At 52.1% G+C, this 23,961-nt stretch overlaps 9 protein-coding genes across 9 annotated transcripts; 4 read left to right on the top strand and 5 right to left on the bottom strand.

The window, feature by feature from the left end:
* Positions 1-743: 743 nt before the first annotated feature.
* Positions 744-1,484, bottom strand: CGCS363_v006035 (uncharacterized protein; the record flags this gene model as incomplete). Its single annotated transcript, XM_036637884.1, has 1 exon — positions 744-1,484. One exon carries the CDS (start codon positions 1,482-1,484, stop codon positions 744-746), a length of 741 nt encoding a protein of 246 aa, XP_036495725.1.
* A 3,407-nt stretch (positions 1,485-4,891) lies between these two features.
* Positions 4,892-5,800, top strand: CGCS363_v006036 (putative glutamine amidotransferase-like protein; the record flags this gene model as incomplete). The annotated part of the gene is made up of 2 exons (XM_036637885.1): positions 4,892-5,216; positions 5,274-5,800. The coding sequence occupies 2 exons, from the start codon at positions 4,892-4,894 to the stop codon at positions 5,798-5,800; spliced, it is 852 nt and encodes a 283-aa protein (XP_036495728.1).
* Positions 5,801-6,072: 272 nt separating this feature from the next.
* CGCS363_v006037 (Vegetative incompatibility protein HET-E-1) lies at positions 6,073-7,824 on the bottom strand (the record flags this gene model as incomplete). Its single annotated transcript, XM_036637886.1, has 1 exon — positions 6,073-7,824. The coding sequence occupies one exon, from the start codon at positions 7,822-7,824 to the stop codon at positions 6,073-6,075; it is 1,752 nt and encodes a 583-aa protein (XP_036495727.1).
* Positions 7,825-9,541: 1,717 nt separating this feature from the next.
* On the top strand, positions 9,542-10,123 carry CGCS363_v006038 (Ankyrin repeat domain-containing protein 17; the record flags this gene model as incomplete). The annotated part of the gene is made up of 1 exon (XM_036637887.1): positions 9,542-10,123. The coding sequence occupies one exon, from the start codon at positions 9,542-9,544 to the stop codon at positions 10,121-10,123; it is 582 nt and encodes a 193-aa protein (XP_036495723.1).
* Positions 10,124-11,415: 1,292 nt separating this feature from the next.
* On the bottom strand, positions 11,416-12,753 carry CGCS363_v006039 (uncharacterized protein; the record flags this gene model as incomplete). The annotated part of the gene is made up of 3 exons (XM_036637888.1): positions 11,416-12,180; positions 12,255-12,545; positions 12,613-12,753. The coding sequence occupies 3 exons, from the start codon at positions 12,751-12,753 to the stop codon at positions 11,416-11,418; spliced, it is 1,197 nt and encodes a 398-aa protein (XP_036495722.1).
* Positions 12,754-13,936: 1,183 nt separating this feature from the next.
* orsC-9 (Tyrosinase-like protein orsC) lies at positions 13,937-15,321 on the top strand (the record flags this gene model as incomplete). Its single annotated transcript, XM_036637889.1, has 4 exons — positions 13,937-14,166; positions 14,218-14,467; positions 14,516-14,984; positions 15,038-15,321. 4 exons carry the CDS (start codon positions 13,937-13,939, stop codon positions 15,319-15,321), a joined length of 1,233 nt encoding a protein of 410 aa, XP_036496550.1.
* Positions 15,322-15,844: 523 nt separating this feature from the next.
* On the top strand, positions 15,845-18,571 carry CGCS363_v006041 (Vegetative incompatibility protein HET-E-1; the record flags this gene model as incomplete). The annotated part of the gene is made up of 1 exon (XM_036637890.1): positions 15,845-18,571. One exon carries the CDS (start codon positions 15,845-15,847, stop codon positions 18,569-18,571), a length of 2,727 nt encoding a protein of 908 aa, XP_036496551.1.
* Positions 18,572-21,740: 3,169 nt separating this feature from the next.
* On the bottom strand, positions 21,741-22,406 carry CGCS363_v006042 (uncharacterized protein; the record flags this gene model as incomplete). The annotated part of the gene is made up of 1 exon (XM_036637891.1): positions 21,741-22,406. The coding sequence occupies one exon, from the start codon at positions 22,404-22,406 to the stop codon at positions 21,741-21,743; it is 666 nt and encodes a 221-aa protein (XP_036496552.1).
* Positions 22,407-22,690: 284 nt separating this feature from the next.
* On the bottom strand, positions 22,691-23,267 carry CGCS363_v006043 (uncharacterized protein; the record flags this gene model as incomplete). The annotated part of the gene is made up of 3 exons (XM_036637892.1): positions 22,691-22,945; positions 22,993-23,175; positions 23,229-23,267. The coding sequence occupies 3 exons, from the start codon at positions 23,265-23,267 to the stop codon at positions 22,691-22,693; spliced, it is 477 nt and encodes a 158-aa protein (XP_036496553.1).
* Positions 23,268-23,961: the final 694 nt, after the last annotated feature.

Raw genomic sequence — 23,961 nt, forward strand, 5'->3', positions numbered from 1 at the left:
TGATAATTCATCAACTCTAAACGTAATTGTCTATGCTAAAATTCATGGTTATCTCGCGGATGTTGCGCTGCCCACATCTCCGTCGGTCTGGGTGCTGTATTCACCTGAACCACGACACCTCCCTGGATGGTTGTCATTTTGACTAGCCCGGTCTAGGTGGGACGCAATCACCCATGGCGACGTCTTGATAATCAATCGGAGTGGCGAACTTGGTCAATCTCTCCTTTATCCCCAGGCCGTCCGTCAAATTCCAGACTCAGATGCGTCTGGCCAGGCTAGGCATCCACAATTGAGCTAACGTTTCACATGAACCAGTTGGCGAGAAGAGAAAAAATAGCTGCAACCAGTTTCAAGACTGATGTTCGGACCTCCTACAATCCGGGACAATGGGCATGCCTATCAGGTGCTCCTCATCCCACGTGCTGGCATGGCGACATCAAGCAAGACATCGACGCCATTTGCCAATGTCATTGGCATGTTCATCCAACCTCCACGTCGATTGAAATTCTCCATGTCATTAATGATACACCAACCTGAAAGTTGCGATGATAACATGTTATCGACAACGTGAGGAATTGTGCCTCCCATGTCCACTAAGCACCTAGAGACCTGGGCACCTTTTGCACGAAAAGCAATGGTATTGATCAATCTGTTCTGCCGGTCCCAAGTCTATGATGAATTACACAAAAGAAACCCCTGGTCTCGTCTTCTCTCTGCCTCAACATACAGGATTTAACAACTCCCTACACCTCCCTCTTGCGGTCAGGAATGATAGCCTTGGCACTCTGTGGAGGGCTAAACTTTTGAGGTTGTAGGTTCGTGTACTTCCGATAAACCTCGGGATCCCTCACCACATCGGCCAAAACATCAAGAAACTTCTGCAACTCTGGCACCTCGACATAGTTGCTGCAGTCTCTCTCATCCTGTCGCGCCGCATCCACCGCCGGAGTCCACTTCACCATCGCCTGCTGGTCATTCACAATCTCGCGGACAAGCTTCCTGCTCAGTCTCTCGATACGCTTGATCCGACAAATCTTGCAGCAGCTCGGATTCGCACCGCCTTCGGGTATCGTGAGAGGAACCTTGCCCATTTCGTCCATGTTCCTGGGCATCGGATGCCCAACCCTTCCCGGAGCCAGACAGCTCTGGCCACAATTCGGGTACTTTCCAAGAGGCTCCTTGCAAATAGGACACTGTGGCTTGCGCCCGTTTGGATTGCTGCGGCGGCCGTCGACGTTGGCGCAGATACGGATGCAACACTCCATGCACAACATATGCCCACAGTGCAAGATCTTGGCCAGGTTCCGGCTGGTGCTCTCAACAGCCCTCATTGACGTCGCGCAGACGGGGCAGACCACCGTGAAGTTGTCGAGTGCCGCGTCTGAGGTGAGGTTCTGTCGGAGTTCTGGCCAGAACACGTTCCCCTCGGGTCCGGCATTTACCGTCGAGGCGGATTCCCGCCTTGCTGGACTCCTTGAACCCATTCCGCTAGATGGCCGTACGGTCCGGCTAGAGATGAGTTAGCCTGGTCCTGCAAAGTAGATATTGGACGTACCTGTAGAAGATGACTGACGACTGCTGCCCGACGCAACAGAACCGGATCGACTGCGTGAAGATCGCCTAGAACTACTAGATCTGTGAGAACTTGAAGAATGCCCAGATGCGACGGACCCCCCGGCCGTAGAACCCCCAGCGACGGACCCGGCGACGGACCCGGCAACGGAACCCCTGGGACGGGATCCGGCCATTGAGATTGAATCATCTTCAATGACTGTCCGTCCACCATCCCAGAGTGAGCCTGCAATGGACTCGGGTCCTCGGAGCATAGAGGGTGCGATCGACGGTGCTGCGGATCCAGCAACAGAGCCCGCGACGGAGCCTCGACGTGATCCGGCTCTGGAGCCGCCTGATCTCGAGCCTCCGGACCTGGAAGGGGAATATCGGACTGTGGAAGGAGCGACGGAGCTGGAGCCAGTGACAGACCCATATTGTGATCCAGCGATAGATCCATACTGCGATCCGGCGACAGACCCATACTGCGTTCCAGCGACAGACCCATACTGTGATGCAGTGCCAGAAACATACTGTGGTGCAGTGCCGGAACTATAATACGGCGGCGTAGCAGTAGGGACTCGATCACGGGGATATCCGTCTCGGTCGAGGTGCTTTACCTCGAAAGGAGGCACTCCAGGAACCCCTGGATGCATATAGGTACCACCTCTACTTGGCTGTGACATCATGTACGCATCGTAAGCGCGTTCCTCCTCGGTACTACTTTGATCGCTACAGACAGTCATAGTACTCGGGCCGTTGACGTAGATGACATCAGATCGACTAGAAGTTGTCGACTGGGGACCCTGAGTAGCCCCGCTGGAAGATTGGGCGTGTTCGAGATTGAGGGCGCCGAGCGCGGCAGCGAACTGGTCAATGGACAATCCAGCGATGGATTGAGACGATCCAGGGCGAGAACTTGAGCCGCTGTGTCCACTGTATCCAGAGTATCCTGTCATGCCGGATGCAACTGAGGTGGGCGCTCGGTGAGAGTGAGATGAGCTTGGGCGTTGGGTGCTTGCCGAGCTGTAATGAGAGCCGACGCCAGACGCAACGGATGGTGCCCGCTGAGTGCTGGCTGAGCTGTAATGAGAACCAATACCAGATGCCACCGACGGTGCTCGATTAGAATGAGAAGAGCTTGGGCGTTGAGTGGTGACTGAGCTGTAGTGAGAGCCAACACCAGAGGCTACCGAAGGTGCTCGATTAGAGTGGGACGAGCTCGGCCGCAGGGTGCTCGCTGAGCTGTAATGAGAGCCAGCACCAGATGCAACGGAGGGTGCACCTGACGCTGAGCTGTAATGCGAGCTGTACGCAGACGCGACGGATGGTGCTCGATTCGAGTGTGAAGAGCTGGGCCGTTGAGTGCTGGCTAAGCTATACTGAGAGCCATGGCCAGATGCTACCGACGGTGCTCGATTTGAGTGAGATGAGCCTGGGCGCTGCGTGCTTGTTGAGCTGTAATGAGAGCTGTGACCAGATGCAACTGATGGCGCTCCTGCTGTCGAGCTGTAATGCGAGCTGTATCCGGATACGACCGAGGGCGCCCCGGCGGCAGGCGTAGAGTATCCGCTATGATGAGATCCATGGCCAGATGCAACGGACTGTGCTCCTGATGTCGAGCTGTAATGAGAGCTGTATCCTGATGCAACAGATGCGGGGGCCGGAACACGTCGAGAACCGCTGCTGTAATGAGAGCTGGAGGCCGATGCGACCGAAGCTGGTGGCGGAACAGACCGAGGAGGGTTCGAAGGAGTAGCTCCGGTGTTCCCCGGCAAGGGTTTCCAACCCGGAGGAAAGACACCTCCCGGGCAGAGGTGTTGATATTTCAGTGCAGTTGCCTCCGGCAAGGGTCGCGGGTCTTGGGGGCAGCCGGGATACCATCCAGGGGGTTGGGAAGCCATACTGAGAAGGGAAACTTACTGTGTTTTGGTTGAGGAGGTCGAGTTGAATTGTGGTTTGATACTGTTGTTGTGTCTTGAGTCGGCGAATTCGATGTTTTGTAGTTGAGTGACGAGTTGTTGACTGAAGTCTCAGCCTAGAACTGCGTCGCTTTAATATTCTCTTGAAGTCGAGAAGACTCACCTTTGTGCCAGCAGTTGCCTCGATAAATTTGACTCCCTTCATTTTCCATTAGACTGGAGTTCTTTGTTGTTGATGGCATTTTCGTCTTCTTTTGCCTGAAATAATAATCTTCAATGCAATGCATCCAGGTAACAGTCCACGATAGAACATATTGTCCTCGAATAGAAATTGCCCGACCGAAGCCAGGGGGTATCTGTCATAATTGCACAGAAACCCATCCTCTTCCGGAAAGGGTCCCATTCGTTCTTGCAGATTGTTTGCCTCTCCCTCATTTGTTTCTTTCAGCCTGGGATGATAGAAGATACACAGGCAACTCCTTTAGTGCCGGGCCGCGGGTCTTTGAGACTGGAAGCTGAGCTGGTCTCACAAATCCGGAAGCCTCCAGGGCTCTTCGAAGCATCTGCACCCACTTGATTCTTGTCTCTCAAATTCTTCCAGGCTATTGACTACTACCCACCAGGCACATGTTTCTTCGGAATACATCGTGGGTTCCAGAGACCCATCATGATGCTGTTTATCGGGGCGGTCCCCCATTTTGCCAAGGGTTGGGGCGAGAACAGGCGGGTCGTGCCACCAATTCTTGGAAGGCGATTCCAAGACATTGGCGCACACTCGCCAGAGTTTCGTTTTCTCAGACGCACACCAAAACAATGGGAAATCGGATGCCAAATCCCTTGGCCGTACCACAAAACCCCAGCTTTCAGGTTTCCTAAGAAAGAAGCCGGCTACGGCACGGCGAAGCGTCTGGGCAAACAGACAGCCATGCTCTACTAATAATCTTCGCCCGGAGCCGAAGCACAAAGGTGCATTCCCCAACTGTGGAACCTGCCCAGCCGCCGGCGCGGTGGAATTTTAGCGGGAATTATGTTATGAAAACTCAAAACCCAGCACAGGTGCCGTCATCGAGTTCCCGTTTCAGTTCAGCCCTATGGCGAAATACAGTCCATTGACGTCAATATGGAATTCCGAAGGGCCGGCTTCGCTCTTGGACGGCTCATTTATGGTCACTTGGCTCTTGGGGTTTTCGCATGGCAACGCGTCACTAAAGAGGAATGCAGATCACCTTGGAGGGAGCTCGAGTTTTTAAGTAATGGGACATACCTGTGCCTGTCAATTGACAGCGCTCCCCCGCAACTTTCTTCTGCTGCCACCCTACCAAACCTCACAATCAGGTCACCTTTAGTAATTGAGTCCTTGTTCGCCCTACGTTAGTGCAAACAAAGAAAACCTCCGATTGCGTCCAGCAATATCCAATATGCCACAGGTTCAGAAGTACCCTGGCCCCGACGCACCTATTGTGCGAATGATTGTCTTGGAAACAGACACGCCGCATCCGGACACCCATGCAACCAAGGGCAGCTTCGGCGACATCTTGCATAGTCATTTCCAGAATGCCGGAGCCGACCACGACCCTCCACTCGGCGTCGACACCGATCAGAGATTCGTGGTGGAAGAAAAGGGGGGCAAAGTCCCTGCATTTGAGGAGTTTGAGGACTATCAGGGAGTCTTGATCACCGGAAGCATGTATGATGCACACGGAGATAACCCCTGGATTTTAAAGTTGCTCGACGTCCTGAAAGGTGTGTATCTCGCAAAGCCAGGGGTCTCAATGAACAACCACTGATTTTCACCTGCAGAACTATGGCAACGACGACCTGGACTGCATCTGAGCGGTGTCTGCTTTGGCCACCAGCTGCTCAATCGCATGCTTGGTGCCGAGGTTGCTCCAGCGCCGTCTCGCGACTGGGAGCTCGGCCACTCAAGGATCGACCTTTCACCTGTCGGAAAGCTTCTGTTCCGTACTGACGACGACAACGTGTACCTCCATCAAATGCACCAGGATCAAGTCGTAGCGCCGCCATCTCCAGAGTCTTCCAAAGGATTGCTGAAGCCCGGCACAAAGGTGGATATTTGGGGGCATAGCAGCCACACCAAGGTGCAAGGTATCTACATTCAAGGGCGACTATTTACAACACAAGCACACTTGGCTTTCGATGAAGACATGGTCAAGAGGCAGATCCAGATGAGAGTCGAGAGCGGTGGTATCCAGGACTTGGAGCATGCAGACCGAGCTGCGGAAACGGCTCATCTGGAACATGATGGAGACTTGGTTGCTGCTGCGATTTTGAGATTCTTCCATGGTGATGATGATAGCATTGAATAAATTTGGAATTATGACTATGAATACTACTTCAAGTTTACCAACCGCTATTTCCCATGAGACCGCCTGTTTTCATGTGCCCGAGAGACTCTGTTTTTTGTGGTAATAGTCGTCGTTGCTATTATCGTCGTTATCGCTACTTTAATAGTCATCTTTATTGCCCTCGTCGTCGTCGTCATCGTCATCATCGTGACTACTATTAACGTATACTTCCGTGTTTAATAGGAGTAATTAGCTAGACAAGGGATACAGCCGCACATACATTGAATGCTGTGCTATATGATGAAAGGGAACGAAGAGACGGCGCACGCCCCAGTAAAAGCAGTCGTCTCTACACCAACTAGTATGCGAATCCAGAACCCTCTGTCTACCAAGCGAATGCCCAGGTCCCACGTTTTGTGCCCTTGCACTTCAGTCTCTGTTAGGCGAAGCCTGAGTTCTCGACGACGATCCGTCATGTGAATGTATTTGTCTACGCAGTGCCTCTCAGGAGCCACTACGGTCCGCAGTTTGTTAGTTATGGCACCCGAGTCGTTTTGCAGTTCCGAAGGCTGTAGCCTGACCGCATCGAACTTGAGATCTCTCTCCTTGAAGACCCAGAATGTGACTAAGACGATGTCACCCTCAGATCTCCCTTTCAGTAACAACGTCCACCGCCGGTGTCTCTGCAGTTGAAGAAAGAGCGCCGAGTTGAGTGCCCGTCCCTCGCGGTACTCGTGTTGGTAGCTGTAGCATCTCAATGGACCCCCCTCTTCCTCGGCCGTGAAGATGCCAGCGAGGTAGTATCCTATCGGAGTCGTGTTTCGCCGAGGATTGAGACTTGTAGCACCAACATGCAGTGTTTCTATGTCGCTGAGCCCTGGAGGTCGAGCTCCCCATGGGTTGTCATAATATCCGATTCTAAGGTCTGATGATGTGCGGATACCGCAGATCGCCATGCGTCGGCCACCTGGGATCGTTATATCCGCAAGTTCTGATGGCCGTGCTCGGGCGTATCTGTTGCCATCCTGCAGGTCCAAGTAGATTCCCACCACGCGTTGCGGGTCGCCGCCTATACTGCAGTTTAAGGGAAGAATTATTGACGACGGGTTGGATCGGAAAAGCAATATGTCCAGAATGCTTCGCCGCCCAAGGGCTTTCGTCTTGGACGTGAAGTGAATCCCTCGTTTCGACACGCCCACCGGGCTTCGCGGCCATATTTGGACAATGTTATCGTTGTGTGGATTGGGCCAATCTCTGAAGTTGGAAAACTCATCCGGGGACTGCGCCAAAAGGCCACGAAGAGGTTCATCGGGTCCAGAGGGTGACGTTGCGCGCCACGCAAAGAGCGTGTGATCGTCAGACTGTTGCAAAATCTGCTCTTGCAACCGCGCGAATGCATCCGCTCCTTCTCCGTATAGCAGAGGCATATTCACGTCGAAAATACCAAGAAGTGAATAGGCGATGTCCTCGACTCGGGTTGTTTTTCTTCCTGCGGCCCAACTCATCCGTCGACCGACGCTCGCTCTTTGGGGCGACCCCCCTCTAAGAACGAACTCATCAATTCCAGTGATTCTCTCTAGATCACTGACTATGGAGCTCTTTTCGGCCAGCTTTTTCCACTGGGCGTTGTAAAACTCAACTTGTCTCGGCGCGATGAGCTCTTGCAGCGTCCATCCCCTATTGAACCATCGGCTGCTTGCAAATTGACCCAAAGATACCCCATTGCGACTTAGATTATCATCCTCAACATCCTCTAAGTGAGCATAACACACTGCAGAGTCTTGATACCACCGATACATAGAGTTGATAGCTTCGCCTAGTTCGGCGCTGCTGGTCTTGTCGATACAGCATGAATCCATCCACGCATATTCAAGACCATCGCGATTGGCCTGGCGGCATGTAGCCTCAATTTTGTGGAAAGCCTGCTTTGACTGGAGTTTGACACCCCCGGATTGAAGATCCTGGAGGGTGATCTCGTTTGCGCCCCATGTGTGCGACAATATCGCGTAATTGGGAATGCGCCCGATGAACTCCTTGAGTTGCATCGTGGGCGTGTGAATGAGACGCATCATGTTGTGGCTCGGGTGCGCAGCGAGTTGCGTTGTTGTCTGCAGTAAAGAGTTTGGTTCAAGCGCATGGTGAGTTCACCCATAGCAGAGACATTGGGCGTCCTGTAAGATGTCGTCAAAGAAGTTCTTGCAATTGTTGCTTTCGGTAACGGATGATCAGCTCGACAAGGGCTGGTCAGCTCATCATCAGAATAGGACTAGGGTCAGGCAGGCCTATGCGAGCCAATCAATGAGCCCAATTGACGCCAAATCGCCAAATTGGTTACTTCATCCTGGGTTGTAGCCGTTATCCTTGTGTTGCGCAACGAAATGCTGCTTTTTCCCAATCGCTCGGAGCTTTTCAAGACCACTGGTGTACTTCAATCAGTGTCTCTAAGGTAAGCCTACCTTAGAGAAATGGGTGTCTTCTGTTCTTTCAAAGGCTGGGCCGAATTCCAAACACAACCCGGCCTGGGCCGTGGGACCCTGATAGCCAGTGATAGCTGCCTAACACGTGTTGACCAAGTTGATGCGTGATGGTGTTAGGCCGATATGACATGATGTGCATCAAAAGTGGAGATCTTAGCCTCTCTCTGGGAGTCCTTGAGTCGTACTCAATTTTTCACCGTCTCAACCTCATGCCCCAGGGATTGCTATCAGCGTCCGCAATCCGAAACACCGTAAATTTCGTACCCAATGACATAGCTCGTGTCAACCATGATCCTCCCGATCTTGGATCTTCCCACCGAGATAATTCAATTGATCTTGCATCATGCCTGTCTCTCACGTGGCCTGCAGCGAGGGCTGCGCCTGAAGCTTGTATGCAGTACGTTACCTCTCACACATCGCCTTTAATAAACACTGCAAGACAGGTACTGTTGGCGCTCAACCTAATTTTCTGACCTGTATCAGAGCTCTTCAAAGATCTCATCGGCGCCTCCATCATAGAGGGGCTTCTGTTGGCTCAAAAAGAGTATGGGTTCTTGTATTGGAGGCAGCTTCCAGAATCGCTAAAGGGTAGACCTCCCTTGCTATGCCATTGGCGGGTGCAGAAGAACTACGGGACAGAGAACCTATGGCACGCATATTGCGTCCAGAGAACCCGAGTTGAGACAGACCCGGGGGACCCTTTTACGCGCTTGAGACAACTGGCGGAGGACTGGTGCAAGGAGACTGGAGCCGATATCGAAACTACTATCTCAGAACTTTGCTGGTTGACTTTATCCGAGTTCCATGGCGGGATCGCCTTCCCGTCAATGGGCAACACAACTGAGGCATCTCAAGGATTACTTGTTCTTGCAGTCCATTTCAACAACCAATCTCTTGTCAAGACCCTTTTACAAAACCACAAGTGGCCATTTAAGTATCCCTTCGGCAAGACTGATCTACTGCCTTCTCCATGGCAAGTTGCCGTTGAAGCTGGAAATCTTGAGGTCGTTAAGCTATTACTTGAAGCTATGACCGATGAAACAGTACTCCCTCCTCATATGTAAGTAGCGAAGACGCCTTTTCCACGGGGTCGGCTGCATTTACGTCTATTCCTCTCTTTGCTAATCAAAAATACCTGATACCCAGACGAGATCGAGCCGAGTCACCTTTAACACGGGCATTTACAGAACGTTGTGCTGTTCATGCTGCAGCACATGGCGGAAACATCGACGTTGCCCAGGAGGTCTTGACCCAATTACGTGACTGCACCTTCATCGTCGCGCCAATGGAAACGTTGATTCCTGTGCAATACACCTCAGAAGATCACAAGTACAAATTTGCGACACAGAACTGGGAGGTCCACAAGTATGTGTGCGACTGGGTTGACGCCGCTGTTTCCGACTACCGCTTTGTGGTTCTTCATTGCTGGCTGGGAAACGTGGAAATGGTGCGCAATCTTTTGGATGCAGGAGCCGACGTCGACGGGTATGTCTGGGACAAGCAAGTTCCTCTAGCAGTGGCGGCGCGAGCTTGCCATGTAGAGGTGGTCGAACTTCTCCTTGAACGGGGCGCGAACCCCAGCAGTAGCGAGTACATGCTGGGCTACCCGCTGATGGCAGCTGCAGCTGGCGGGAGCTTGGCCATTGTGAGAATGCTGCTGGATCACGGGGCAATTGCCGACCTCAGGGAGTGTTCGACCTTGAAGTATGCTGTGATGAACGAACATACAGCCATGGTCAAGTTGTTGTTTGAGAGATTCGCTCCGGTGGAGCCTGAGACAATAACCATGGCTTTTCAATCTGCGAGAGAGAATGGTTTAGAGAGTATGGTAGACCTTTTGAGGGATCTAGAACCGAGACTCGTTTGACAGCAAAGAGGTTCAACATCCATGTTTGATGGGTAGATGGTGTCTCATCTTCGCAGGAAAAGAGACATCACATCATCTGGGTCGATATAGAGCTTTCGGGACTGATCCGTACAATCTTGAACCCATTTTCAGAGCGTTGGCTACACTCAAGGACCCATCCGGCCTACACATGACAAGGACATCTCGGGATAGCCCCGCTTTGCACCAGTAGGCAAGCTTCTGACCATTGATATGGAGGGCATTGTTGGTATCTCTTACCTTATAGGGCTTGCCAACCTTGTCGCACAAGGGGGTATGGAAGTCGGAATGTCATCAGATAACCCGGTAAAATGAAGGACAATCGGATGATACGCTGCTTTCTTCGTGTCAACCGCTTGCAGCGTTCTTTGGAACGCTCGAGTTCCCAGCTCAATTGCCCAAATGATGAAGTAGCCTGGCGGTATCCCCGTCCTTTGTCTAGGGCTGCTGGCCTCGAAGCCCTCTTCAGTGGCAGCGAAGCCTGCCGAAGCAGGGTTGCTCGGATATTATGTACTGCGGTCATCAGATACGTCGTCGCCCCTTGTACCAACAGTCCTCGGTTGGGACTAGAGGACAAAATTAGGTGTGGTCATTGCCAATCATAAGGCCCACCGAGATCGGTTAAGTTCCCTGGGAAAATTGCAACGGCGACATCTTAAACCAGGGCTCTCCGCCCTGTAGGATTCCGCGGACAAGTCTTTTAGACGGGGCTTCAATCAGGGATTCCAGTAGATATCCTGGCCCAAGCCCAAACACGAAATCCATCCGCTTTTCCGGCTCGAGTCCCCGGGAGACAACTTGGCAAAGGCATTGGGGAACTGGCCTCGCTTGTGTTCTGGGCCTGACCCACGATGATTTCGGTCCACGCGATAATGAGACTCGACTCCGACTTTGCCACACTGGCGCAGCGATCGCTCCGGACGTTCTTGGCTGTGCCGTCTCTGCTAATAGTGCTAGATGCGAGTGGGCCAATGAGACGGCTAACCCGCCGGGATTCTTTTCCGGAAATGTCAAACAATGCAGTAATGCGAAGTGAAAGCTAGGATGTGCAGCAATTAGCCGGCATCGGATATGAATCAAGGAGACCGTGGTGCAACAAAAGCCGCAGAGAACATGGAGGAAAGAGGCACGCGTACGGCATTGTCGCCTAAACAACCGGGGTGTGGCTCATCCTTGACAAACCTTCCTCTCGTCCAAAAACAGCCAAGATTTCATCATAGCTCCCAGTCTTGAGGGCTGACGTGTAAGAGAAATTTCATCGGATTCGCGAGGAACTACTTTCCGGGACCATCCTTCTGGTTCTGAGAATACATGATCGTCGTGACAGTTGTCTTCTTGATGCCCTGCCTCTCAGGACCGTCCCGCAGTCCAGTCTTATACAAGCTCTCGTCGCTGTCGTCCGCTCCACCACCCGCCATAACGGTGGTCGATCCAACTGGCCGTGAGGCATATGTTCCCATCTCGTAGCCATCCCCTGTTCTATCCTTGCGTGGCCTCGGGGCCCTGTTTCCCTCGCCTGTACCCACAGGCCATTGAGAATTTGAGAGTGTTTGCCAGTTGCTGTTCCCACTCCGCAGCGTACCTCGACCGTAGTAAGTGTTGCCTGTCGGTGCCTTGGACCCTTTCCCGTAGATGCTTCCCAAGAAATCTTTGAACAAAGGGCGGAGTGTGGGTAAGCTGCCGGCGATGACTCCGACATTTGCTTCGATAACCGTCCACATCTGGATATTTCGTGAGTCCCATAGGGGATCGAATGTTTTTCCGTACGCCGTGACCACATAGTAGACCTTTACACAGGCTGCTGCGCATGCAAACACACCGAGGCCTAGGATAATCATGAGAGATATTCGGACACGCGTGGGAACATTGAGAGTCCATAGCATTGGGGCGGGGATCGCGATGCCGAATAGAAGGTCGGTGAGAATATTGACGGAGGAGTTGGCATATGCAAGGCTTTTGATCGTTTCGATGTCCCAGCACGTCGAGTCCACGTTAAAGTCCCAAAAGATTCGGACATCGGTGCATTGAAATACGATTGTCTGCATGTAAGGAAATGTAATTTAGCAGGATGATTCATGGTGATCAGGAATTTGGGTCATAGATTGGGTCTTACAAAAATGCAGGCAATGGTGTACGCGGTCATGAAAACCATGATGCCAATGATCATGCTCTTGTAGAGCTTCTTCGATGCAATGCGGAGCAAGGAAGATCCTACAGCGAGCTTGACAAGACACAGAGCCGATAGAAAGAGCGGCTGCGAGACGAAGGACATCTTCATTGCGATGGGGTAGTCAACTACAAGGTCAACATCTCCGGTATGACGGCCAACTCCATGCCGAACCTGGGTGATAAGAACGCCTTCGCCGGCGATGGCAATAGCCATCGCAAGTGTCATGAAGCCGTCCTGGATTTGGGTACAATGTCAGTGATACTGAGCTGGTAATTAAGAGCAGGAAGAGGCGCAAACAGACATCTAGACCAAAGCTGTGAATCATACCAAGACGCACGTACAAGCGTGCCCCCACCGTAAGAAGGGCCACACATGTTACCGTCAGCGTCGCTGCTAGGACCGTAGGGCCCTCATTGTCAGCAGGATTGGAAACAAATTCCATCTTGCACAGTTTGTCGAAGAAAGCATCACATGAGAGAAGAAGAGATGTTTTCGCCGCAGAAGTCTAAAGAGTCGACGAAAGGTAAAAACACTGAATAGTCTTTCAACCAATCCCCCAATTTCGCCATCACAATTAGCCTACAGCGAGCCACATAGAGACGCCGTTGCTCAATCCTGGATCGAGAGTCAATTGGCCAGCATCACATGAAAAGCGCTTCATCCTCATGAAACTTCTCATCAGGCCATTACGTACAGCAACGTCCAAGTCCTTGACCACCTGTTTTTAGGCGATAATCATCTCGTTGACGAACCGAGAAGATGGAGCGCCTGGACTGGGCTGGATGCACCGTACCTGCCATGTCCACCGGTGCCACCATCGCAAGCCGGTTGGTGGCATTTCCCTTGGCAAAATGTGTCAAAATTTGGGATAGACGCAGGGGCTCTGCAGATTCCATGATGGCATGATATTCTCTTGGTTTCTGGTTGGTCGTTGAATCAAGGTATGACTAGATCCTGGGGTTCTTTTATGCTTCGTGTCCCGCGTTAAACATAGCCGAGCATCGGACACACCTCCCCAACGGGCAAGAGGTCATGACAAGGGAATCTATTTACCGGGTCGCCAAAGGGTCCGGACCGTGTGCCGGTCGAGTAATCCCGGCATAGGTCTGCATGACGAATTGACCACGCCGCCGCCCCTTCCGCAGCCCTGGTCTCGGAGGAGAAAGCCAAGCATCGCCAACGGTTCCCGCCTCCAACTTCCCCTGCACGGGTGGGTACGTTTTCTGCGTTTTTAGTGCTGACCTGTTGACAAGATTGGCTGTGGGATGGATCTTTCGTAAAAGCCCTGCAGATATGGAGTTCTCGTTGTTGGTTGGTGGCAATGCTCAAGACTCGTCTTTTACCCGACATGGTCCACCGAAATTTCGCAAGGATCTCCAACGCTTTGAGGAAGTGTCCGGCATGATTGATACGCCCGACTACAGTATTCGATAAGTGCGTTGGCGATGGATCGACATAGAATTTCCCCCGGAGTGATAGAGGTGTCAGTCTGTGGGAAGTCCATATATCTGGCACCAAGCTAGTCACCCCTTCTGCAGAGAGCTTTCTCCTGCACTCAGCCAGGTTGTCTCCATCTGGGTCGTCCCGGTTTCTCATTGGCTCAGGCTTCCTGTTACTTCGTAAACATGCACGTCCTATCCCTCGGCATCTTTGCCTTACAGACGGCTTCTGTTGTTCTGGCCAACCCGTTGCCCCAAACGGACGCAGGAGCCATTGCCGCCGCTGAAGGCGTCGAGGAACTGGCTGCTCTCGCTCAGTCTGCCTATGCGAAGTCTGAAGAGCTTCTCAACAGCGGAGAGCTACAGAAGCGAGGCAGCACTTGTACGCCCGGCAACATCAAGATCCGCAAGGAGTGGTATGTATTCACGCCATAATAGCTAGTCGGGTTGAGCTAATCTGTTTATAGGGGCGCCTTAAGCAAGCAAGAGCGACTTGACTACCTCAAGGCTGTCAAGTGTTTCACATCCAAGCCTGCAAGAACTCCTTCTGAGATTGTCCCCGGGGCTAAGACGCGATTCGATGACTTCGTCGCCACGCACATCAATCAGACCTTCTCAATTCATCTGACTGGAACCTTCCTATCGTGGCACAGGCAGTTTACATGGCTGTATGAGGAGGCTCTGAGAGAGGAGTGCGGCTACACTGGCACTCAACCGGTAAGAGGAATTTCAGAGTCTGAAGACGCGTACTAACCTTGATGACAGTACTGGGACTGGACCAAGTCTGCAATTACGGGACTCAACACTTCTCCGGTCTTCGACGGAAGTGATACGTCAATCTCCGGCGACGGAGAGTTTATCGAAGGCAAAGGTGATTTGATTCTTACCGATGGCGATGGCAATGAGGTTGTTCGCCTCCCTTCCGGAACAGGTGGTGGTTGCGTAAAGTCCGGACCGTTCAAGGACTTGTCGGTCAACCTCGGCCCCGTCGCCCTGGCGCTTCCAGGCGGAGGCAGCGAGTCAAACCCAGATGGATTTTTTGCCTACAACCCAAGGTGTCTCAAGCGCGACCTTACCACTGAGATCAACCGTCGCTTCTGCAATGCGTCGGCTGTGATCCACAATATCGTCGTCCCCAAAGACATCTCGACCTTCCAGTACGAGATGCAGGGCTTCACTGAGACATCAGTCACTATGTTGGGTATCCATGGAGGCGGACATTACAGTTTTGGCGGTACGTGAATTATATACTTCAATCTTCGTTGCTCCCAGCTAATCGATGTTCAGGCGATCCGGCGCGCGACTTCTTCACCAGTCCGGGAGACCCAGTCTTCTACCTTCACCATGCCATGATTGACCGTGTTTGGTGGATGTGGCAGATGCTCTCCCCACACGACCGCCAGTTTACCGAGAACGCGATTTCCGGCACCAACACGTTCTTGAACACGCCTCCCAGCGCCAACACTACTTTTGAGGACATTCTGGACTATGGCTACGCATCCGACTCTCGCATCACTGTTGGAGATGCGCTTAGCACACTCTCTGGACCTTACTGTTATGTCTACCTGTGAACACTCTGTATGAGTTGGGTCTGAACGAAGGCCAGTTGCAAAATATAGAGTCGCTAGCTAATACCATCTAATATTGAGCCATTTGTTTCCGAGTCGTGACGGCGAGACGAGGTCGCCAAGTAGGGCTGCCCCGGCCCCACACGGAGCCGTTGACTATCAACGCCGATAGTCAAGTGGCTTCCTTGCCGGTGGTAGTAGGAGCACAGCAAGGCTTGATCGATCTGATTTATATGAAATTCGCAGCTTCACATACTCAACAAGCTACAATTAGATATGATGAGCCTCAGTGTGTAGTTAGGAAGATCGCATTCCATCGGTTAGCGACAGGGAATGCATTCATGCGGCGGTTGTCGTGGCTGTGCCACATATTTTCCATGACAGTGGCTGACTCGCTGTGAATGGCTGCTGTGGATGAAAACTATGGAACCTTGGTTGACGAGATCAGCGCTGAAATGCGGTCTTAGGCGAAGTGCCATCTTCACGTCACTCTCCACATACACCGCAGAAGCTATTGTCCGCAGCCATGGACCCGGCATCGGCATTTGGCCTTGCTGCAAGTATCGTTCAGACGATCACATTCGCCAGCGATCTCATTTCCAAGAGTCGACAACTTCACCACTCAGCCCAGCGCGGCCTTGTCGAGGATGAGGAGCTGGCGTCCATCGCCAGAACTCTTCAATCCCACAGTCGCCGCATTACCATTCAGCTGGTCGGCGCACCAATGGGGAAAGATGATGTTGGCAAGGATCTATCTACTCTCTGCAACGGAGTACGCGATCTTTGCAAGAATCTCCTTGATACAATTGAAGCACTTCAGAAACCCGACTCCGCCACGCGATGGGATAGCTTCACGCAAGCTCTGCGAAGCGTATGGAAGGAGCAAGACATCGCCGACTTAGCACAGAGACTGGAGAGATATCGTCGCCAGATTGACTCAATCTTGCTTGCGAGCATGAAAGAGCAGCTCGAGACTTTGACAAAAGACACCCGCGACCGCAACCAACAGATCGAGCAGAATCTCAACAAGATCCTGGCAATCGTGGAGCCGAAGAGCAGGTGGCAGGCCGAGCTGGCCCAGACGGCCCGAAGGAGCTTGGACTCAGGACCATCGGAAGGCCTTGCCTATCTTGATCTTGTCTCAGCCTCCCTATCCGCCGGCGCCAAGGAAGAGCGAGACAAGCTCATGCAACGTCGTACGCTTGAGTCTCTCAAATTTGCGGATATCCGAGACCGTTATGAGCGCATCCCTGTCGCCCACCGAAAGACGTTTGAGTGGATATTTAGCGAGCCATCGACATCGCCCGCAGAGGGAAGAAATCCTCCGTGGGACAATTTTCATGGCTGGCTGACATCGGATGAGGTCTTATACTGGGTGACTGGCAAGCCAGGCTCAGGCAAGTCGACTTTGATGAAGTTCCTGTCTGATGACGCCCGCCTCCGACCTCAGCTGGGAGGCTGGCAGAAGGACATCCCCGTTCACATTGCCAGCTTCTTCTTTTGGAACTCGGGAACAATGATGCAGATGTCTCGAGAAGGACTTCTACGGTCTCTGCTTCATCAGACTATTCGAAACTTTCCGCAAGACATTCCCAAGCTTTTCCCAGAGAGATGGGAATACCAGGAGCTGTTCGGTTACGACTCCCGCTCTTGGTCGTGGTCCGAGCTCTCTCAAGCATTCACGGAGATGCTGTCTGACAAGATCAAGGCCTTCTTTTTCATTGTAGACGGACTAGATGAGCTAGACGGAGACTGCAGTGAGATGACAAGCTACTTGTTGCGCGCGTTCTCCCAGGGACCGCACATCAAAGCGTGTGTGTCCAGCCGGCCGTGGCTGGTTTTTGAGAATAGCTTCCGGCGGAAGCCATCCCTTAAAATGGAAGATTTCACAAAGAAGGACATCACATTGTTCGCAACAGAGAAGCTTACAGAGAATACTACGTTCGCCCAACTGCAAAGGTTGGATGACAAAGGCGCTCGGGCCTTGATTGACGAAGTCTCGAGGAAAGCCTCTGGTGTCTTCTTGTGGGTTACATTGGTGGTAAAGTCTCTTTTGGAAGGACTACGAGATGGCGATAAAATCCAGGACCTGCGATCGCGACTAGACGACCTTCCGCCCGATCTACAGTCGCTATTCAGAAAGCTCTTGGAAGATCTCGAGCCTTCATATTTTCAGCAGTCATCAAGAATCTTTCAATCAGTTCGGGCATCCCATCTGCCAAGGGCGTCGATAGCTGTGGGAGAGTACAAGTCAATCGAGGTCAAAGGGGACAGTCACGAGGCGTGGTCGTCTCTGAGACTGCTCTCCCTTTCTTTTATCGACGAAGACCCCGAGGAGGCGCTGGGGAATGACAGTCAGGGAACAATGGGCCGCCATGAGCAGGGATATCGAGCCGAAGTAATGCGGCGACAGCTACAAAGCCGCTGCAAGGGGCTTCTCGAGGTACCCACCTTCAGCACCATAGGGCCCGAGTCAAAGGTCGAGTATCTGCACCGCACAGTTAAAGACTTCCTTGAAGAGGGAGGCGGGGGCGACTTCCTGACAACAGAGGATTCCTTTGACCCGCACGTGGTTCTCTGCGCAGCTCTCATCCGGCACGCCAGGGCTATTCGCCCGACTGAAGACGACATGACAGGGATGGAATCTCTCGCAGACATTTTACGCGAGTTCACCACCCAGTGTCATTGGCTAGAGAGACAAAACCGAGACGTTTACGTTCCGTATCTAGAAGAAATGAACAAGATAGCTGAGGCTATCTTGGGCGGCCCTGGCGGCGATAAACCTCCGCCGGACTCTTCCCAGACAGATTGGGTTTTCTCTTTTCCCCATTGGACGAGACGCGTAGATCCCTACGTTGGGCGTAAAGCCGCTCGAGTCTGGTGTCTCTTTGACTATGCCGTGGTTCGGTCTCTGACTCAATATGTTAGGCGACAGCTGTCTACAGGCTACAGTCTTAAGGACAATCCGAATCACAAGTTCTTGACGGAGTATGTGTTAGAACATGGAACTCGGGCTATGGCTGAGCTGCTGGACTTGGGCATCATTACATCCAAGGAGATCAAGGGCAAATCGAGCGGCAACGAAAAAGGCGTAGAGATAGAGAAAGCTGAAGGCTTGACACGCGAAATGGGATCGGAAAAGACGGTAGCGCGCAATCCTTCTACAAAGAGGGAAAAGGATTGGTCCACATCTCGATTCAGGCATAGCATTCACCAGATTTCTCAGAGATTCAGCCTTCGGAGGAAGAAGTAAGGCTTTGAATTCAGCGGCAACATCGTATCAGTTGAGGATGTGGAAGTGAAATCTGACAGAAATTACAGCGGCCTCAGCTCAAAGCCACTGATGGGGTCCCAACAATTCGGGCCCTCTCCGGATACCTACCTGTATGTTCTTGGAAAACTACGCCCTGAATTCAATTGATACCTTGAGTGAACTATGACAGGTACATCAAAGTCCAAGTATGCAGCGGGACTGAATAGAATGTAGGGGAAGAGCTCATCCTTGTCTAGTCCAATTCCACGTTCCATCCCTCCTTCATTCCCTAAAAAGCATCTCTTTGTCCGGCACTCGGCTGGATTTCGATCTTTAATAAAGCTTGGATCGTGTTCTTATCGTAGCAAATTGTGACACCTCATGCGTGTGGGGAGCCACGTGTATTAAGGTTGAGATAGCCTAGAACACGCTTGACTGCTTCAAGAAATCTTTGTCAAGTATGCTGAATACAAACTCAATTCCCATGATACGGATCGTTCCTCTATCACCCATGTCAAACCGCCCCGAGCACAGTTCTAATACTTCCGCCCATGTATGACACGCCGCTCTCTCACGAACTGTGTCTCGATGAGGGTGCCGGGACAAACAGCCGTTCGTCCCAGGTACCTAGACCATGCCAATGCCTTTCGCCCGGGTAGGCAGACAGCAGACGACCAGTGTCACCTCGGAGTGAATGGCCCCTCGAGATGACATCGCTCTAACATGATTGGCTGGGGAACAAGCCCTTGAGTAACAATGCCCTTCCGAAATTCTGGGCAAGACAGCCGTTAGGGTGACTGTCGCAAAAGGGATGGGTTCCGTCACCAATGGCTAGGGATCGTGAGCCTGCCATCGCATTCTTGGTCACCACTTCCTCCACCCTGTCGTTCCTTTGCAGTAATGTGGGCTTGTCTTGCCTCCCCTGGACAAAAAAACGGCGTTTGCTGGTTCGCGGGCATGGCCGACTTTGACTCAGATCTCGTGTCTCAACCTTGCGTGAGGTCTCATTACCCTTGGAAAATTTAGCTATCCCTAGCTCGTCTTACGATCTAGGCGCCACCGCATTGTTTCCCACTTGTGAAATTTTTATCCCTGCTTGGCTCCTTGGCTCGGGCCGAGGGTTGTATCCGAAGTTATTCGAATGATGGCTTCACTTGCCCGACCTGTAAGTAGGATTTCGTATTAAGGGTTGATATCCCTGAGCATCAGGCTAATGCTCAGCTAGTCAATACTCGGTTTTCTCGCAGAATTTTATCCTTCTCGCCGTCGTCACAATGACCTCTAGCTTCGGTCTTCGTGTCCCAAGACCACTGCTCTGGGTGCGATTTCTGCTGCCGCTTCTCCTCAGCCCGAATTTGACACTGGCACAAACCAGCAGTCAGCAGGCTTACGCCCTACCCGGAGCGATTGCAAGAGGGTGTACCAACATATATGTATTCAGCACAACGACAGAGCTTGTCCTGACAGATGAGGCTTTGACGCCGGCTGCTTGCCAGCAGGCTTGTTACGTGGACGCGACCCCGAACCGCTTGTACGCCATTCTGGTCGCCGATGATTGCTACTGCGATACCCAAAATTCCCTAAATGGCTTCCCGACAGATGAATCGAACTGCTATATTGATTGCTCGGGAGGTCCAGCGGGAGCGTTCTGCGGTGGATATCCGGAAGACCCAACAGTCGTCATAGCCAACGTGTACTACCGCGGCGACTATCCTCTTATTTCAACAACTTCATCCACAGACACGACCTCTTCTACATCCTCATCAACTCTTGAGGTCAGCACAGATGACGCATCCTCCACTGTCACAATATCAAGTTCAATTGACGAGCCGAGTTCAATGTCCGAGACGGCAACCAACACTGAACTGAGCCCCGATACAACATCTAGCTCTGACACAGTAACCAGCACGGAACTAAGCCCCGATACAACATCTGGCTCCGATACAGTAACCAGCACGGAACTGAGCCCCGATACAACATCTGGCTCCGATACGGTGACCAGCACGGAACTGAGCTCCGATACAACATCTAGCTCCGACACAGTAACTAGCACGGCATTCAGCTCTGATACGACATCTAGCTCCAGCACACCGTCAAGCTCAACAGATGAGTCCTCCACTTCTCTGGAGGCCAGCTCTAGCTCGAGTACCGACTTGACCGAAAGTTCGAGTGCTGCTGCGAGCTCTGATATCTCAAGTTCCGACCTCATATCCAGCACATCTGTCACTCCTAGCAGCAGCAATACAGCTGATGAACTTTCGTCCACATCAAGCCCTGTAGAGACTGGTGCTTCCAGTACGAGCATCACTGTATCGTCAACAGACGATGTCACCAGTTCCAGCAGTGCTGTAACTGAGAGTGCCACCAGCTCTTCTGATGGCGGTATTGAGAGCAGCAGCGATATCATTTCAGCCTCACCAACCAGCGTGTTGTCGACTGATACATCCACAACGCCTGTCCCGGAGTCAGAGACAACAAGCAGCCCCACTACCAACAGTGAAGCTGGCAGCACACAGTCTAGCAACGATGATATCTTATCATCGTCCTCGGATCCTCCTTTTTCAACTTCCACGGCAATTACTGGCAGCTCCACTGAGCCCCTGGTTTCAACAGCACAGTCTGAAGACACGGATTCCGCAACTACCACGACATCTGCTGGGGCAGCAATAACTTCCAGCCCTTCCTCCGGTACCACTCCGGAATCAACATCCGATACAGATGCGTCTAGCACTAGCAGTGGTGCAACGGATCTCACACCTAGTCTCGCGCCCTCGACCACGGCTAGCACTCAGGATCCCAGCCCGTCTCTCTCTCAGCGATTCCCAACCCTTGACCCAAGCAGCACTCGAAGCACATTTTCCCCGCCGTTCCCCTTTACAAACTCGTCGATCGGGTTGCCATCAACCACACAAGATGAACCAAGTCAAACACCGGAAACGTTGGATCTGGACATCGAGGTCACGCCAAGCCCCGAAACCTCGCAAACTGACGCAGGCTCGCCCAGCATCCAAACCCCGCCAGCCGTTTCCGACAGTCAAATCACACCAGGGGTTTCAAATACCCAAGGCACACCCGTTGCGTCAAATAGCCAATCCACTCCAGTCGTGCCAGATAGCCAAATCACACCAGCCGTGTCGAGTACCCAAACTTCAGCAGGTGTCCCAGACATTCAGAGCACGCCTGGCTCGTCAAGTATTGGTAGTATCTCGGCCTCAGGAAACACAGGCACCGCGTCTGCGTCAAGCTTACCGGAAAGCGATGCCCTTGGGGCGTCCTTCATTAGTCCTACAACCCCGAGCTCAATTTCTTCCATATCTGCAGGCGCATCATCACCCTCCGCTCCAAACAGCGGCCTGGCAACCAGTTCGTCCACATCGTCCGAGCCTGCTTCAAGCTCGCTGAACACTGATGAGCTTGGGGCGTCATTCATCAGTCCGACAGGCCCCGACCAAACCCTTTCAATCTCTGCAGGCGCATCATCTGTCCAAAACAGTGGCCCTGCAGAAAGCTCGTCGACATCGTTGACGCCTGCCTCGAGTTTACTTGCTAGCGATGCGCTCGGGGCGTCATTCATAAGTCCGGCAGCCCCGAGCTCGACTCCTTCCATATCCACAGGCGCACTATCACCCTCTGTCCAAAACAGTGGCTCAGCATCAGGTTCGTCGACGTTGTTGGCACCTACCTCAGTCCCTTCAACCTTGAGTACAGTGCCAATCTTGCCCTCAACATCTAGCGTTGAATCTGCATCTTTGAATGACAACTTGGCAACGGCAACATCAACCACGTCATCAGCAGCGAACACGACACTTCCTACTGCGGACGGCGGCGACGGCATCGGTGATGATATCGAAGACCCGGAGCTTGATATCTACCTCAATTATCCGTTCTATTTCACAATCATCCCCTTAGAAGCGCCTGCTGCGACTGAATTGCCTCGAAAAGGCTAGTTGAAGGGCAAAGCTTGTTCTTAGTGTGCCTATGTAATTACGAATCGAATCAAATGACCCGTTCTTCAAATGTCCCTTTCTATTCCCCATGATGACCAGTACCCATTGAACGCCTGAAAATACCCATTGTCTTCTCTTTGTCCAAAGTGACCATAAAGAACGTTCCTGGCAATCACTGAGGGTGCTTTGTAGTGAACTCAGCAAGCTTGTCGCGCAGGTTCTGGTTCTCTACCTGCAACTTGTTGATGGCCTCCATGAAAGCAGCGCACTGCAACTTCATTTTATCCAGTTCATTGCGCAGAACATCCTGCTGCTCCTCCGAGGCAGCCAGCTGCGCATGGTGCATCTCTTGCAGTTCTTGGGTTGCCTTTCGCAAGGAGGCGTCTGCGACCGTTGCGGTCTCCACATCATTGATAGCGTCCTCACCCTGCCTTATGTTAGAGACTACAACATAACAAGTGCCAGAAGACTCACCTGATGGAGGAAGGCAACCACCATAGGATCAGGAACATCGTTCCAAGATTTGAAGCCTGCGTAATAGGCATCTCGGTCCTCCTTCTCCTTTTGCGCCTTTGCCGCCTTGAGGTCCACAGTTGGCACGGCAAACTCGAGGCCAGGGAAGACATATGGCGTATCTCCCTTCACCATGGTGTAGATCTGTCAGGCATGATGTCAGCTCAAGTGGAACAACAGACGAAGCTCATACTCACATTAGCAATCACAACTCCAGGCTCCTTGATGTCGGCCATGTTGAAGGTGCTAGGGTGCATGAGAAAGAAAGATGAAGGTTGGTATAATGGTTGTTGTGAATCTGGGTTTGTTGTTGTTGTTGGATTGAGGAAGGTTTGCTGATCAGCTTGGTTTGGAGGAAACGTGCAGTTGAGAGGACGAAAAGCGCGCCTTTTAAGCTTTCAAGGTTGTTTCTCTGCAGGTCCAGGTGAGGGAGGAACTGTTCAACAAAGATCGGGGTCCTTTCTTTCCTGTTGTTAGTCATTTGTTTTCAACACATACAATTGCTTTGTTTTTTTCTTTGGCTCTCTGTGTGTCGATGTTTTTAGAACAATCCTGGCAGGAACAATCAACTTGAGATTCGGTTAGTGCCTTCCCTATCGTGAGATTTACATAATTGCGATCTGGCTGGGTTGGATACCTTATGTTGGTTTCTTCGATAGATGGCCCTTCATGGCCATCTCGCGAGCTGCTCCTGCCCTCTCAGGAGTTCCGTTCCTTCCTCTGCCTACTTATTCAGAAAATTCTGATCTCTTACCGAACAGTAGATTACGTCATATCCACCTCGGCTCAACCGTATTTTACTTTTCTTCTCAGATTTATTTCTCAGGTACACCCGACTTTCTTGGCTAGGCTCCTGCCTCACTCACCACTACCCGCCAACGCATCGCCACGTCGCCCGACTCTTTATTTCTCATCCTTTTTCTTCATAAA

This window comes from Colletotrichum siamense (assembly GCF_013390195.1).
Source record: "Colletotrichum siamense strain Cg363 chromosome Unknown KSG_Cg363_contig04, whole genome shotgun sequence".
NCBI lineage: Eukaryota > Fungi > Ascomycota > Sordariomycetes > Glomerellales > Glomerellaceae > Colletotrichum > Colletotrichum siamense.